Source organism: Pungitius pungitius, chromosome 13, assembly GCF_949316345.1.
Source record: "Pungitius pungitius chromosome 13, fPunPun2.1, whole genome shotgun sequence".
Classification (NCBI taxonomy): domain Eukaryota; kingdom Metazoa; phylum Chordata; class Actinopteri; order Perciformes; family Gasterosteidae; genus Pungitius; species Pungitius pungitius.
In genome coordinates this window covers 3,400,655-3,417,689 of record NC_084912.1, presented here as the reverse complement: position 1 = coordinate 3,417,689, position 17,035 = coordinate 3,400,655, and the positions used below count along the sequence as shown (strand labels likewise).

At 46.5% G+C, this 17,035-nt stretch overlaps 2 protein-coding genes and 1 long non-coding RNA gene across 6 annotated transcripts; 1 reads left to right on the top strand and 2 right to left on the bottom strand.

Annotated features, from left to right (window-relative positions):
• Positions 1-3,700: 3,700 nt before the first annotated feature.
• Positions 3,701-6,761, bottom strand: LOC134135284 (uncharacterized). Of its 4 annotated transcripts, none has more exons than XR_009957231.1 (4): positions 6,015-6,761; positions 4,868-5,185; positions 4,215-4,756; positions 3,701-4,111 (listed from the first exon to the last, which is right to left on the bottom strand). It is a non-coding gene; the product is annotated as an uncharacterized LOC134135284 (long non-coding RNA). The 4 variants fall into 4 exon arrangements; XR_009957229.1 differs by having other exon boundaries at positions 3,701-4,343; positions 4,585-4,756; XR_009957230.1 differs by having other exon boundaries at positions 3,701-4,756; positions 4,868-4,950; positions 5,111-5,185.
• A 1,754-nt stretch (positions 6,762-8,515) lies between these two features.
• LOC119213894 (early growth response protein 2b-like) lies at positions 8,516-11,324 on the top strand. Its single transcript, XM_037465109.2, has 2 exons — positions 8,516-9,002; positions 9,162-11,324. The coding sequence occupies exons 1-2, from the start codon at positions 8,798-8,800 to the stop codon at positions 10,259-10,261; spliced, it is 1,305 nt and encodes a 434-aa protein (XP_037321006.2). The 5' UTR covers positions 8,516-8,797; the 3' UTR covers positions 10,262-11,324.
• A 263-nt stretch (positions 11,325-11,587) lies between these two features.
• Positions 11,588-14,621, bottom strand: adob (2-aminoethanethiol (cysteamine) dioxygenase b). The gene is made up of 2 exons (XM_037465112.2): positions 14,299-14,621; positions 11,588-14,166 (listed from the first exon to the last, which is right to left on the bottom strand). The coding sequence occupies exon 2, from the start codon at positions 14,099-14,101 to the stop codon at positions 13,331-13,333; it is 771 nt and encodes a 256-aa protein (XP_037321009.1). The 5' UTR covers positions 14,102-14,166; positions 14,299-14,621; the 3' UTR covers positions 11,588-13,330.
• Positions 14,622-17,035: the final 2,414 nt, after the last annotated feature.

Sequence of the window (17,035 nt, the reverse complement as noted above, 5' to 3'; positions counted from 1 at the left end):
AAATTGTACAAATAAACACACATATCAGCAATATCAACCAATGTATTGACCAATGTTTTTAAAATGCAGGTATCTGATCAAAAGTCACCAATGAAGAGAATGAAAGCAAACATTATAAATTCACATTATTTATCGGTTTCAGGTTTATGAAGTGACCGGTGGCGAGCAGCAATCCATCTGCTGAGGACCGTCCGCCCACTCGGGCCCCCCAGGAGGACGAGGGGGTTGCCCTTTTTGCTCTGGCAACCCTTTAACACACACACACACACACACACACACACACACACACACACACACAGACATGCATGTATGGATTCAAAGACTTACGTAAAATGTATTTGAAAAAAGGCTTTTTTGTTGTTGTTTAATTTCCCCCCCCAAAAAATGCTTTCCTCTCATTTTAGGTTCAAAAGTAAGATCGATAAGAACAAAGAGGACACAGACTTTAGTGAATGAATGAACGAGACGCAGATTTGTGTGAAGCAACCATGAAACAAAGAGAGAAGACACATTTACATCAGGCTTTTTTTTCTCCATTTTTGGCAATTCGACTATTTTAAAAAAAAGTCCTCATTTCGTTTTATCCATTTCATTTCTTCACCCGTTTATCTCCATCAACCAATGAAGTATTCACACAGTGGACGGAGGCAAACGTTCATTCGCTTTACTCTCTCAGATTTACCAAATGTGGTTAAAAATTCTACTGAATTTCAATGAACTCGACTGCTAAACTGTACAAAACCAGAAGGAAGTTGGTTAACTTTAATGATGAATTCAATAGGAGCCGTAGAGATGAACTCACCACAGCTCCCAGTGGAACGCAGACACAACAAACTATGACGCACAAATGCTTTAGGTAGTAAAACGTTAAGCGATCATCCACGTCCCAAAGTCTACCAGCAGGAAGTGAACTATAAGCGATAGTGAAGGTCAAATGTGCTGTTTATATTTGGCTGTAAACCTCACAGTTATTCTTTAATTATGAAGAAGTATCCTTTGGATTATTCCTCAGAGTAGATATTGTGTTTTGGAAAGAATGAACGTCTTCCTTTATGTGTTCATCTTAAGTGAAAATACAGATTTAAAACAGTTTCTTGCATTTAAACAATGTAAAGTACATGATTAGGGGTTATAATCGATACCTTTACTAAGTATGTCATAGTTTGACTTGAAGGCAGGACTTTTATTGTGGTATTAATACCTCAATACACCACGGCCTCCACGTTTGTATGTAGAGTGTTTGTACACATCCTCCTCCTCATCATCATCCTCATCCTCAGAGAAACATCCCTCTGTTACAATCTGCAGTGCAGCACAAAATCCACTTCATTACCATAACATTTTTAACTGCGAGGGTGGAAGCAAAGTGAGGTGGGAACAATCGTACTGCCCCCCCCCCCCCCCCCCCCCCCGCCCCTCCGTCCCCTTTTGTCATTGGCGGCCCACTCGGACCCCGGGTGACGATGACCCTTTGCGGGGGCCAGTCAGAAACCCCGAGCAGGGGAAACTTTGGTGTCGGGCTTCATTCATCCGAAGCGGCCGCCTCGTCCTCCGCGTTCTTCCTCCACCCGTCTCTGCGCCACCGTGGAGAGCCCGAGGAGGTAACAGCAGGAGCAGGAGGAGCAGGAGGAGGAGGCCCCTCCGGACGCCGGACCCCTTTCGTCTGCAGCGCGGCTTTAAGGTCAGTCGGCTCCTCTGGGTCACGGGCGCTTGGGAGACGGGTCTCTATTTGTGGAACTGAATGAACTCTCGGTGCTGATCACACAGAGATGGAGACGAGACAAAAGAAGGGAAACCTCACTTCTTTCAAACCGTGTCTCCCGATGCTGGACTTTACCACGCGTGCTTCTTATCAGAGGGTTTATGGGTTTATGTGTTTGTGTGGGATGAAGATTGACATGAAAAAGGTTTAAACATGTCTAAAACGAGAGCTGAAACCAGACAGGTCAAATCAACGCCTTCTCTGTGAGACACTTGAGAAGCGGATGGGGTCCGTATTGTGCAACGTTTGGAGGTCTATGTCATTTGTAAAAGGTTTTTTCTTCTCTGGTGGTAATCTTTATTAAATATGCTACTTCTGTTCGGCTATAGTTTGTTTTCCAAGTCAACAAAAGGCCTTTGGGTTCCTTTCGTCCTTTTGTTAGAACAATTAAAAATGGTGGACACTTTTTTCTCATTTTTTTGGAGCTATAATAAATAGATGATTATGGATTGTTGGTCCTCGGGATTCTACTCTTATCACTATTCTGATGGTTGAACAAACATCCTCCAGTTCTAGCATTTTAAATAGTGAGGATTTTGGGGTTTTTTTGGTGATAAACTTCATATCTTTGGATCAGACTGTACTTTGTAAAAGACCAAACATCTATTGATTCTTTGAGAAAATAATGCACGCTATATAAAGGACATGATGAAGTTTGATTGTGGGTTCATTTAGAGATTTTGTGATCATTAGTAATATTGTTCAAACTATATGCATTTATTTTGAAATCTTCTGGTTAAAACATAAAATGTAGATTAATTGCAGTCCTGCAATATGTTGTTGTTTTCAGTCTGCTTAAGTTTTTGATGAAATAGCGCATAGTTTGATATATATGTTAGTTTCCCAGCCAGTAAAGAGACTATTGAAGCGAAACCTTTGCTGCCACAACCCCGACTAGGAGCCCAGATGAGGTGTTTAAACTGTTTTCTGTGCGAGGCCCAAACCCAATGCAGCGTTTCCTCATCACAACAGGACGTAATTCTGCTGCCTCCACGGACCACAAAAAGGCGATTTGGAGCCTTCAGAAAGCGAACCGTCCTCATCTGATGTTAGTGGAGGAGCCCTGAGAAGGAACTGAAGACCCTCTGCGGGTCCCAGCGGTAGAGCTGCGGCCCCACTGACGCGCGCGTGTCTATTACCCGACGGGGTCGATACGCGGCCCATGAATATGCAACGCTTCCATCGACGGCTTGTTCACGGGGTTCATCCTCCAGAAACCCCGAATCACGTGCGGGTTGATCGAGGATTTCAGACGTGTGCGAGGCCTGGGAACCGACTCAGCGCCACTCGCTGGCAGGAAGAATTAGGTACTTTACAGGTTGAACACAGGGGATTATATAAAGAAAAGATTATCAGGTACTTTCAGGCTCTGTCAAATATTTACTTCTAGCATTGCATAATTTGACTAGTGACCTAAACTCCAACCTACGCTGCAGTTTGTCCGTCCACAATGACTCGTCCACCGTTTGGTAAAAACCCAGAAACGCCCAACAGATTGACTGACAGGATCCAATGTGGCGGGTCAGAGAAGTGTTTGATGCACTGTGTGTATCCAAACTGTGAATAAGTGCTTTTTTTCGCTGCTGATGAAACTGCAGTAGTCCATTTGAAGAACCTTTGAGTTCAGCAACGAAGAAGCGATCAGATTCATATTTATAAGAGCAGGTTTGATCCTGCTTTTCTGGCCCTTGAAATAATGAATGAAAAACGGGACGGTTTAAAAGGCTTAAAGCGGCTAGCATGCAGTGAGCTTTAAAACCGTCTCATGATGTACACTGTAAATTATTTCCCCGTTAAATAACAGGAATTTACTGGCAGCAGGGTTACCATTATTTTCATGTTATTTTAACAGTTTATTCCTGTTAATGTTTTTTTACAGTGCACACCCGTAATGTTTTTTAACAGGAATTTACTGGCAGCAGGGTTACCATTATTTTCATGTTATTTTAACGGTTTATTCCTGTTAATGTTTTTTTACAGTGCACACCCGTAATGTTTTTTAACAGGACTTTACTGGCAGCAGGGTTACCATTATTTTCATGTTAAATCACCATTTATTTAGTTTCCTTTAAATATTGCTTTTAAAATGTATTGATTATTATTTTAGCATAGTAATGTGTACCATTGATTGTAATATACATATTTCTAGCTTGAGTTATTATAAGAATAGGCATAATACATCACATAACACTTAAGTGAAAGAAAACGAATAGTTCCATGTTCAAATTAACTTTTTTATTGTAATAGTAACACTGAAAGTTAAATACTTACAAATGTAGGCACATATAGATCGGATCAATCACAGAAAAATACACTACATTGCCCAGAACGCACCTGAACACACCTCCACTGAAAGAGAGAGAGAGAGAGAGAGACATAAATAATAGAAAGTCTGAAAAGTAAAATTTATTGAAACAATGGCAAAGAGCATGAATGTATGTATCTATCTCACCTTTTTTAAATGAAATCCCACTGGAAGTCCATCAGTCTGCGCAAGAGGCTGGCGATGTGTGAATTTACCGTTCTTTTTTTCCCCTTTGCAGCCTTTGTCCCCTTTTCTGGGTTTATACCCACAAAGCGTCTGAAAAATTATACACGGGTTGGAAATCTAGTAATTCACACAGACTAACACTACAACAAGACAACAAATGTCCATGAACTATCCTCAACATACTATCCTATGCATCTATGAATATTGTAAGTTGCACTAAAACTTTCTAAAGCAAAGTTAATTGCTAAATCCCATCACCAGACCTGCTGAAACCATGCTTGAGCCACAGCTAGGCCAGAACAAATGCAGGTGTTAACAGACAATGTCTTACCTCTGGATGAATTCAAGTGTGCACGCTGCCTCCTCTTGGTACTGTAGGTTGAAGATATAAAAACCGGAGAAAAAAGACGCCAGCCCTGTCACAAAGGTGGACTGGATCCCTTCGCCCACAATCTGGCCCTCAATGCTCAGCATCCAGCGTTGGAAGTGGTTTCCTGTTTCTCCTGAAACAGAAATGTTTTAACTGTCAAATTTCTGTTTTAGTTTTCAATTTGAATACAGAGTTTAGTTTGATACCATTTAATTCACTACATACAACACTAAAACCAACTTACCAAGAAGTATCAGACGAGGCGTTGCAGGTAAAGCTAGTGAACTCTCAAGGTCAGCTGCACTGGCATATCAAGTCCTGAGACATCTTCGGAAAAGTGAGACAGAAGAAGATGGATGACTTGATAGGACAGCTCGACATCATCATCAAGCTGACGAAGAACTTCCTTCATCCTTTCATTTGTCGGTTTAGTCTTGAACAACACAAGACTTATTGATAGATTATAAGACACCATTCAAATTTCCACCTGGTTCTGAGGGATACATGCAGTGAGATCTTCTTGATCAGCAGTGTGATCAGGGATAGTGCCCTGCATCTGCATCTGTAATTAAAAACAAAAACAAATGTAATGTAAAATAGACACACCCAGGGTGGGAAATTAGCACCTGCCACGAGCCAATGGCGGGTGACTTTGCCTCGCATACAAGCCACAGTGGCGGGTGGAGTGGTTTTCAGCGCTCTAGTCTGTGACACATATAGCTAATCTGAAGTACAGACTAGAGGGCTACATTGGGATTGTGTGCCGCCGGGTCCCGCGAGACCCAACGCAAATCTCGCAGGAGCGCCAGCGGGCGGTTTAAAAAAAAACACAGCGGAATCAGAACCATCCCACACCAACCGTCCCGTATTACCCGGAACATCCCGAATTATGGGCAATTTAGATTTGTCCCGGCCGGGACAGCTCCAGTCCCGATTTCCTATCACAGCCTGCTAAGTCAATGACGCGCGAATAACTCCCGGTTGTTGTGAAGTTGTGACGCATCAGACCAGTGCACGCGGGTGCCGGGTGACCAGAGCGGAGCATTTGAAGTTGTTCAAGCCCGGCCGCCGACGCTAGCCCCCCCCCCCCCGCCCCCGTTGAGACCGCCCGCTAGCCCCCCCCCCCCCCCCCCCCCGCCCCCGTTGAGACCGCTAGCACTAGCATTATTTATAGATTTAGATCGTATACATGAACGGACATTAAAATAAGCGCATTGTTTTGTAAGATTAATGGACAAACTATCGAAACTTTGCTAGCTTGAATCACCTCGGCTCATTAGCAGCTAGCTAAATTAAACTTCATAGTGCAAGTCCGTGGCGTTTAGTATACCTCAACATCACTGATAAATGTTAACTATGCATGACTTTAAAGAAATTCTAGTTAATCTCACCGGATTGTTGTGGTTTTCCTCGATGTAACCAGAGCGATCCTCCGACATGGAATGGCCGTGTGTCCGTTGCGTTGCAGGTTCAAATGCCTTCTTACTCGCTCTTTGCCAGAATGCAAAAAATACTGTATGAACCTGTTATTTCAGAAAGTGGCGCGAACGTGATCAGAAAGACACACACACACACACGCACACACACATCTACACACACAGATTTGGAGCGCAGTTAGTCAATTAAATGTTAGGTGTCTCGTTTAAAATCGGGAGGTATGATTATGGTAATAAAAGCAAGATGATTCTTTATAACATTTGCAGTACAGAAATCACGTGGTGTTCTGTCTAACCTTCATTCAGTGAATGCATACAATATTTAATTTCTTAGTATGCAACATCGACAATAATGAATTAGTCATTGTTTTGCAACTTACAAAAACGAAAAATTGCTAACTTCTCCAATGATAAATAATATATTTTTTATAATCTAAGCATAAAATTGCGTTTATCGGCACTTATCCCCAAAACATAACCATACCAGACCATCTAACTCTGGCCGCCATCTTTGAATGTTCGGTTGTGCTGTTAAATAACAAAAATGAATGTTATTTAGCAATGAGGTGTTAAATAACATACATGAGGCGTTATTTAACATGTATTCCCTAAAAATTTACAGTAAGCTGCAGTTATTACAAATAACAGGTAAATCATGTTGAAATTTGGGTGTAAATTAACGGAAACATTTAACAGTGTAGGTGAAAATGTCAAAACGTCCTTTTTGTGTGTCTTTGACGCCCCAGAAGTCAGGTGTCCAAACGAGTCCTTTAGGCCCAAAGACCTCTTTCTCGCAGCAGATGACACCGTGAGTCGTTCCACTGGGAGAACCGGAGCCTCAAGGAGGCCCAGCGCTCGGCTTCATGGTTTTTTACAGGTTTTAACAAAATGGGGGGAGAAAAGGGGGGGGGGGGGGGGGGGCGGGCGAGCGGGCCCGACCCGAGGCGTCGTTTGAGGACGGAGACAAAGATCCATATTAACAAAAACTGCGGATGACAGATGATTAATCGGCGTGGCGGGGTTGACACCCCCCCCCCCCAGCCACCAAACACAAAACCACAAACCCCCCAGAGCCTCGCCGGCCCGCAGCAGCGTGGGCGAAGGGTGGAAGCAGGGCACCGTCCCAATGGAGCAGAATGTGTGTGCGTGTGTGTGCGTGTGAATGGGTGTGCGAAGAGTGGGAAAAGATTGTGTGTGTGTGTGTGTGTGTGTGTGTGTGGGTGGGTTTGCGTGTGTTCATCAGATTTTGACAGAGAAAGTGTGTGTCTGTGTTGTTGTGTATGTTTGTCACAGGAGAAATGAAAGCGGGTTTGTTTGTGTGTGTCTGTGTGTGTGTGTGTGTGTGTGACAGAGTGAGAGTTGCATTTAGTGCAGTTGAAAGTGTGTATTTCTATGTACGCCTGTGTGTGCATTTGTGGTTGTGTTTGTGTGTGTGTGCATGTGTGTGTGTGTGTGTGTGTGCGTTGGCCAAACCCCCATCTGCCACAGGGTGGGCGGCTCGCCACACAACGACAATACGCACCAACATTTTTGTGGCTGTGGGCGTCTGAAAGGCCGGAGGAGCCGCCGGCCTCCTGCTCGCCAAGCAGCTCCTCTTTGATCTGCGCCGCGAAACATCTCCATCCCGACGCGTCAGGTTTTTAACCCTCGGTGGCTTGTGCTGAAGGAGAGGAGGAGGAGGGGGGTGGCGGGGGGTGGGGGTTCATCCTCTGGGGGCCATGAGTATCTGGAGGGCATTGGTACAAACGTTCATATCTCAGCACGTGTTTTTAGGGGTGAAGGCCGTTCGTGTCTCCAGAGGGAGGCAACCGATGGGCCTTAAATGATGTCACTGGAGTCGGCGTCACTCGGATCTGTGTGAAGGGGTTAAAAAAGGACCAGAACTCTGCAGCCCAAAAGGACACTTGTCTCTGGTGTCGTGAGTGGCGTTGTGGGTAATGTAGGAACAGGGAAGGTCAGGTTTTGGGAAGAATGCACAGAATGACAGAGAAATCAGAGTAATGTACCTTTAACTGTGATGGAAACTTTTCCTTCATGAGACAATACTCTTCTTCTTTAAAAGTCCCCTGTGGGTTTTTGGTGGATTTGACATCAGCTGGTGAGGACCCCCCCCCCCCCCCCCACCCTACATTCTACTAACACGTGCAGTTATGTGGCCAACATCATCCTTAAAAACCACCAATCACTAATCACCCCCATCTATCTCCGCGGGGCAACAATGGCGCGCCTCAGCTCCTGACGGAGGAGGAAACAAATGGGTCCGCGCTGTCAGTGCGTGGGCGTCAGCTGGCACAAAGACAACACAAAGCTGCACAGTGGTACCCGGATAGCAGCCATATATGCAGCCAGAGATCCTCTCACCTCACCGGAGGATCCTTTTATGGACAGAGTGGGACCGGAATTCCGAATGATGATAATGTGTGTTTGTGTGTGTGTGTGTGTGTGTGTGTGTGTGTGTGTGTGTGTGTGTGACGTTTATAATGCACGTTAAGATGAAAACCCACACATGTTTTTTTTTTCCTTTTACATATAGTTCAACTTTAACATGTCGTTTCATCGCGCAGGGCTCCGTGTCCTATTTCTGGAGTTCGCTCTTCGTCCTTTCTGTTTTTTGTTTTTTTGTTTGTTTTTTTCTCAAACCCAAGTCCATACTTGGTGAATGACGCGAAGGGACACCCAGCCTTTCCCTTTATAACCACACTGCACCATTCAGGAGCTGTTTTTCGAGACATGAAGGGATGAACAAACAAAATGTTCGAGAGCAAAACTGCATTCCTGTAATTAATCCAAGCCGCTCGCTCTTCAGGATGAGCGCTAAACTGGCCAATGAAGTGTTCGTGTCTCTCAGCGGGTTTGTGGATAGCATCCCCAAAGATGTGTACTCAGCGGAGGGGTCGGTTGTTTTTAAGGAAGAGGCTGTGGGAGAAGACGAGGACGACAGCGGTAAGAATCTGTGTCCTGGGGTGTTTGGGTGAAAGCACCACACTCCAAAATGTCTAAACCAAGAGAGGTGACGTGTTGCGCGGATAAGACATCCGTGACATTGGATGACATTCTCGTTTAGTTGCAGTCTAACCAAGTGTACTTTTCTACATATTTTAGGTGCCTTTCTGTTCGAGGGGAAGAGTGTGGCTGAGCTGCCTTACCACGGCGACTTTGCGCAGTACGTGGCCACTTTACGCACGCACCCCGTGGCGTTTACCGGCAAGATCTCCGTGGACTCCAGAGGCGCGGGAGGACCGTGGACACCCAGGGACATCATCAACGTGATCAGCGCTGACATCGCCGCCCCGGTGTCGGGATCGTGTTCAAGATCACCAGATATTTGCGCAAGAGGAGGTGGAGGAGCAGGAGGAGGGGGAGGAGGAGGAGACACAGCGGAAGCTGGGGACTGTGCCATGGCGCACGGCCATCCCGACATCAGCCACATGTACGCGCCCCCCCATCACCACCCCCACCCTCACCCTCACCCGCACCCTCACCCGGGCCCTTCCTACTCCTGCAGCGGGGACATGTACCAGGACCAGTCGGCGGGGGGTTACCTGTCGGCATCCACCTGCTCTGTGTCCTACCACCCGCCGCCCACCTACAACCCTCCGCCCAAATCCACCGTGGACGGCGGCGCACTGCTGTCCATCATGCCCGAGTACGGAGGTTTCTACCAGCAGAGTTGCCAGAGGGACATCCAGGCGGCTTTCCCGGAGAGGAAATCCCTCCCGTACCCGCTAGACTCCCTCCGGGTGCCCCCGCCTCTCACTCCTCTCAACACCATCCGGAACTTTACGCTCGGTGCGCCCTCAGCCGCGGCCGAGGGTCCGATGGCCGCCGCCTTCCCCGGCCACCAGAGCCTCCCCCTCAGGCCGATCCTGAGACCCAGGAAGTACCCGAACCGGCCGAGCAAGACGCCGGTCCACCAGAGGCCGTACCCGTGCCCGGCGGAGAGCTGCGACCGCCGGTTCTCCAGGTCGGACGAGCTGAGCCGGCACCTGCGCATCCACACGGGCCACAAGCCGTTCCAGTGCCGCATCTGCATGAGGAACTTCAGCCGCAGCGACCACCTCACCACCCACATCCGCACGCACACCGGGGAGAAACCTTTCTCCTGCGACCAGTGCGGGAGGAAGTTCGCCCGCAGCGACGAGAGGAGGAGGCACATGAAGATCCACCTGCGGCAGAAGGAGAAAAAGGCCTCGGCCTCCTAATGCTCATCGCGCTGCTGAATCGGAACATTGCCAGCGGATCGGCTCGGTCGGAAGACTCCAAATCAATAGACATCTCGTTGGAGGCGTATCAGGGAACAGCGGTCACGTGTTGGGCCACGCTGTCGTTATTTATCGCGTTATTAACTGAAACACAACTCCTCAGTCAGTCAGTCAGGGGTCCAGGGGATCAACAGAGAGCCTGCACACACAAACAAAGTTTGACACGGTGGTGTTAAATTGTAAATGAAGTTTGATTTAAACGTAACATTTTTTTGAAAACACAGCTTTTTGTGCCTGCTGTCTGTCTGCTTTATATTCTCAGGGACTCATTCAGTCACGATGCAGGATGCAAACACGAGACCGGGTGCTGCAGGTCAGCTGAGCGACGCATGAGGAGCAGTTTAAATCACTGTGGAATGAGAGCTGATGTTTGGGCTTAACCGTTTTGTTTCAAAAATCTACTCCAAAAAAATGTTGTTTTCTCTCGTTACAGTTGTCCTGCAGGGTTTACATGCACGCTATACATTGTGCGATGTTGTGATGATACTAAATGACTATGATCACTTATTTATCCAAACGGACTATTCTACTCTTACTAATCTGTCACGAAGGTTGTAACACAGGAACAAACGTAAAATGCATTCGATATGTGAGTTTTTCCGGGTGCACATTATTTAAAGGATCTCTATGTGATATTCAAATCAAGTCACAAATCAGGTCTTTTCATCGCAGCAAAATGAAGTTGTTTTTCTTTAACCTGTATTTTGTATATTAAAACAACGACGTGCGTTCTCCCGTTTCAAGAGTTGACATCGGTTTACAGAACATGTTTGGATCTAACGATTATCTGTTTCTTTATGCCTATTGGTATTTGCAGGTGTATGCACACCTGTTGGTGAAGAGCCAAACAGCATTTACAGGGTGAACTTGAGAAAGAGTCACTGGAAAAAGTTGTGTTTCTGTGTTTTATCATTTTTATGCAAACAAGTGGAGCACTAAAGCTTTTGTTCTGCTGGACCGATGCTTCTTGTCAATGCGAATAAACGCTGCCTTGTCGAGTCGTCGCCTTCTGTTCCTTCTCATTATTTTGGCGTAAACGTTCTAGTCTTCTGGAGCTTTTGTTCCCCATCCACCGCCTGCCAACTTGTCATGAGTTGTAGATGTTCAAATTCATCTACAGTTGCTTTTGTTCTCTCCTGCATGTTGGAAGCTCATCTCTCTGCTGCAGAGGTTGAGATGTTCTGGTTACCAACTAAACACTAACAATATATACACATATTGGACCTTCAGGCTAAAGGAGAGCTTTGTAGTTCTATGACAAACTACTGTAGAAATATGACATTTTATTTAAAAAAAGACATCAACAACTTGATTCAATAGGCAACATCACCATAAATGAATCTAAAGGCATCAGGTTTACTTTCTTTAATCACATCCTGAAGCAAATGAAGCAGGACGTTTTTAGCTCATTTCATACAAACAGACAGAAAACTTTCAATTAGAGGCAAAATGCTTGGATTCAGTTGCTGATCGTTTGGGGCACGTTTAGATTCCGGGGAGAGAAACAATTCGACTCGTCGCCTATACGGCCTTTTATTCCCACAGTGATACGGCACACAGAACACGAGTCTCGCTCGCTGCTCTCAAACCGACAACTTTTCTCTCATCAAATCGTGAAGAAGTTGGAAATAAAACTAAATCCAAAATGCCCAAACCGTCCAGAGATTTTAGTTGTTCTGAAAGTGCTTTACTGCCATAGTTTCAGAATAAACATTATTATTATTGAACAAAACCTTACTTTAGGCTTCACTTCCCACTTTTCAGTCTATAAACATCAGGAACCCAAAGCCTCGCTTTCACCTTGCATTCCTGAAAATTGTAATGAATGCGGACATCTTTTTTGTTTTCTTTTACATTTTGTGCCGAAAAAGTGAAAACCTCTCTATTCAATGTAACCGACGTCACACTTTGTGCTGAGAAGCTTTGTACGGATCCTTCATAACAGTCTCCTGAAAACCCGCCAGCTGAACAAATCTCTAAATAGTGCTGAAGATCCAACGAAACAAAAGAAAAGGAGGAATAAAAACACACACACACAAAAACAGACAGGAAACAGTTTGAAAACACAACGCAAAGTCTACGAAGACGCCTGAAGATCCCAGTTGTTGATCCGACTGGAACTAAAGGCCACGCAGCCTGAAGCCGGGAAGACGCTTGACAAGGACACGTGTCCCTCTTTGGTCTGCAGGCACGTTCCACAGAGGAGATCCTTTCAGTGGAGGAGCGTTGCATCCCTCATGCAACGGACAGCGACTGTTAGTGTGACGGCACGTTATAAATAAACACCATTAGCTTTCCTATCAAAAGCAAGCTCTCCATGCAATACTAAAAGCCGGCGTGTTGTGTATTTGAAAAGGTGGGGGGAAAAGAAAACAAACGGGACCATCTGAGTTTCTATTGGACCTGCATGCAAGCAGCAGACTTCCTGGCTGCACTTGAGCGCGGCATTAACGCCCTGCACATCATCAATTTGGCATTTCTTGGCCTTTCTCCTGCAAAAATACTTCATAGGGTCTATTTTAGCTTTGTTTGTGGCTCCAATTATGGTGCTTTTTTCTGCCCTTCAACTGATTCGCACTTTAAATAAGGCTAAATCAAGTGGCTGTTTTTTTTTTTACAGCTTCAATCATCAACACTCAGACGTCATCAGATAATTAGCAAGTAGAAGCCAATCATCAACCCATTGATTGTGTTTTCTTTCTAGGGGGGGTAAAAGAAATATATGAACCACTGCTCAGCAGTACAAACAGGTTGTTGCTTAGCGACGCCTCAGCCTCCAATGTCACGTGGGCTAAAAAGTAAAACTCGAGTCCTTTCCGTTTCACCTGTGTACACCACCTAACAACGAGGTCACCTCTTCCGTGTGCCGTGGCTTCTCTTGGGGGACGGAAGCCTTCACATGGATGCATGATTCGATTTTTTTCCCCTTTTCTCTGTCCAAACCAAATCCAAAAGCGCCCCGGGTAAAGAACCGACCCACCCGAGGACGGGAGGCGCGTCGCGGGCGGATCAGAGGCACACCTCCGGGCCCGGGTACGGCTCCCCGCCGCACCAGAAGCCCGGCGGCTGCGAGATCTCCACCAGCCAGACCTCCTTCTCCTTCTGCTCCGCGTCCTGGACCTCCGCCTCCGTCAGGACCTTGTAGTAGTGACAGTCCCTGCCGTCGTCCGGGTCGTACGGCGGCGCCAGGATGTCCATGAACGCCGTGGGGCCGTCCACGGCGTCGATCCGGTGCAGGTTGTCCCGGTCGGGCGAGAGGACGCACGGGCCGCTCTCCTCCGTGTACTCCTCGGTGGAGCGGAGCACGGAGCGCAGCAGAGCGCCCGCCTGGGCCGGGGGGAGCGGGGGCGCCTCCTGCGGGCCGCCGGCGGGTCGCTCCGCTCGGTCGAAGCAGCTGATCCTGACCTTGCCGTACATGACTTTGAGCATGCCGTGCATGCCCGGGTGGTCGTGCAGCGGGATGGAGGCGCCGCTTTTCAGCAGAAACACCCCCATGCTGAACTGGTCCGTCTCGCAGATGTGCATGTAGGTGACCGGGGGCCCGGCGTGCTGGTAGGGGAGCGCCGGGGACGCGGCGGGCGGGCTGTCGTCGCCGCGCCGCGGCGCCAGCTTCAGGTCCGCGGCGCGCACTTCCGTCATCAGACTCTTCAGCTTGCTCTGGTTCTCCAGGAAAGACTTTGCGGCCTCCTCGCCGACCCGGGGCGGGCTCCTGAAGGTGACGAGGGCCTGCCGGGCTATTCTCTGCACGATGGAGGTCATGTTGCTTTCACCTGGCATCATACCGGAGCGAGGAACGGCGCGGTGCGGTGTCCACTTGTTGCCAGAGCTAGCGGTAGCCCTTTTAGCTAGTGACAAAGATCGTCTATTAGTCAGAAGGCTCACTCAGGAGACATTCTTCCTATAGCATTTTGATGGAACGAATTCCACATATAAACCCTAAACTAAATTAGTTCAAGTAAAGGAATGCAATGTATTACCTAAATAATTCGCAAAAAGCTTCAATCCACCAGAGGCTTCACACTTTTATAACCACGTTATGTAAGTGTGAAACGATGACGGAGTGAGACCTCGGCTTTTTGTCCTTCTTTGGTCATCCAAACACCATTTCCATCGCCCAAAGTCCGATTTCTTCTCTTTAATGTGACGGCTCATCCACGTTTATTTCGTTTGTTGACAATTTATAAAAACAACTTAAACAAAATATATGAAAACATGTATCCGTGCGCGTGATTTTCAGTCAGAACTGGACTCGGAAGCCTTCAGTCATATCGACTTCAAGGCCATTTTTGAATAACTGTCACACACGTCCGCACCAGGCACAGTTCCGTGGATGGAGAAGGCAAGGCAACCTGTGATTGGCTCAACCGACAAACGACAATGGCTACTAACCAATCACAGGCGAGGGGCGGGTCCTGCCCGCTCCCCTGTTTTTTTATCACAATTTTACACCACTTTGAGCATCATGGTTCTACTTATGAAGGTATCGCCGTATTCATAGATTTTTTTGTATTACAAACTGGTTTTATGTGGTGACATCACGGGGATAAATTAATTTTTTTGTGAATATTTGAAGCTCAACCAGAACACTTCACACTGTTAAGGCCTCAGCACAATTGTATTGTTTTCACAGATCAATTCATCAATTGTCATCCAGTACTATAATATACTGTATATCATTATGCAATCGAACACATATTAAAGCCGTTCACACGTGTTTAAAGTAATACCACCCAGAAGTGGATGTTCATCTTTATCCATCAGTTTTTGGACTGAGACCCTCCAGCTGTTTTGAGGTCGAAAGGTCGCTTGGCTGCTTATCCTACATTGATTCAACTGAAAGTTCAGTATAATAATACACTAACATTTCTCCATCCTTGAGGAACAGAACCACACTTATGTCCCCACAAGATGAACAATGACTCATGTATGTGAGCGTGACTCACTTGTTGTGGCATCCGTGTTTGGCATTTCATTATAAAGACGTAGGCAGTTTATTTGGACATCTTTCTGCTGGGAAACACCCACCCACACACGAGCTCATAAAAAGAGCGAGATGGCCGCCTACTTCATGGAAAATCAACCTATAAAAGAAAATTTGTTTGGGGGAAATTTGTCGGCCTATTTTTGATTTATTTCGATTTATACCCAATGAAACCAGGTGGTCAACGTTGTCGGGTTGTGCGTTTGTCCCCAGTATATCGGACGATTCTGCCAAACCTGGGAACTAAATGGATAAAGGAAATTAAAACAAGAACCATAAAACAGAACACCGTTTGAGTAAATGTACTCATAACACAAACAGTGGAGTATAAATCACTAAATGCGACGATTATTTACAGTTACAACGTGCACACAAAATAATACAAATATCATTTAAATGAATTGGGAGAGAGGACACAGACTGTATCTGTCACCCGCTCAGCTCCCATCGGTTTGACACCCACCTACTCACAATGTGACCTGTGAGTGTGTGTGTGTGTGTTTTTAGGATGTTGTGCAGTCTGCGCGTGTCGTGCCATTTTCTCTTCGAAGCATCGAGTCGTTTTTTTTTGGGGGGGGGGGGGGGGGGGGGGTGGGAAGTGAAGGCGGGCTGAAAATAGACGGCGTGATTCAGGCTTCGGAAGTTTTTAGACCCGATGTGGAGCCAAACTGTGAAAGCCCTGTGTAGGACGCCCTCCAAATTAAATAAACAGGATGAATTATTGCGCAGCGACAGACTGCCGGGCCAAACACACACACACACACACACACACACACAGCACCGTGTATATTTATAAGACAACAGTAAACAGCAGAAGCTGTGTATGTTGTTGTGTGTAAACTACAGCCTCTTCTGAGGTTTGCTAGTAGCCTTAATGTCACTTTGATGTCAACCCCGCGTTGAACACAAAAGTCACGTTCCCATAACAACACCAAAAAGCCGCGCTGACGGCTGTCAGCGAGGTAGGTGACGGGGGACGGAGTCCACACAGAAGGGACATCCAGCGGTTTATCTGCTTGGTTGCTATCACGCAGAGGAAGAATGTGCACATTGACCACTTGTTGAAGGCCCACCGGACTGTATCAGCCTGCATGTGATTGAACTCCAAGGCCTAACTGAGCTCATAGGGGCCTGAATCTTCTCTTTGCACATGACGTATTAACCTTTCCTTTCAGAAAATACGTATTTTTTCTCGTTTGCACAATCTCCTCCACACAGACCATTTATTTCCCGCATTTATCTGCTGAAGGAGGAGAGCTAGTGATTGGAGGATCCATCCGTCAATCAAACTCTTTCAAATCAAACGCGCTGTGAACAAATGTGTTTTTTACGTGTGACAAACATTTACTTATTAACTGTCAAGCAGTTAATAAGTAAATGTTTGTCACACGTGATGGAGATTTGACCGTTGCCTGGAAAGACTGTTGGACATTTACACTCACCGGCCACTTTATTAGGTACCCCATGCTAGTAACGGGTTGGACCCCCTTTTGCCTTCAGAACTGCCTCAATTCTTCGTGGCATAGATTCAACAAGGTGCTGGAAGCATTCCTCAGGGAGTTTGGTCCATATTGACATGATGGCATCACACAGTTGCCGCAGATTTGTCGGCTGCACATCCATGATGTGAATCTCCCGTTCCACCACATCCCAAAGATGCTCTATTGGATTGAGATCTGGTGATTGTGGAGGCCATTTGAGTACAGCGAACTCATTGTCATGTTCAAGAAACC

Bases quoted from the DNA above. Each gene is read 5' to 3' on its own strand.
- LOC119213894 (XM_037465109.2), top strand. From the start codon at position 8,798: ATGAACAAACAAAATGTTCGAGAGCAAAACTGCATTCCTGTAATTAAT. The intron at 9,003-9,161 runs GTAAGAATCTGT...TACATATTTTAG, and splicing joins AGAAGACGAGGACGACAGCG to GTGCCTTTCTGTTCGAGGGG.
- adob (XM_037465112.2), bottom strand. From the start codon at position 14,101: ATGATGCCAGGTGAAAGCAACATGACCTCCATCGTGCAGAGAATAGCC.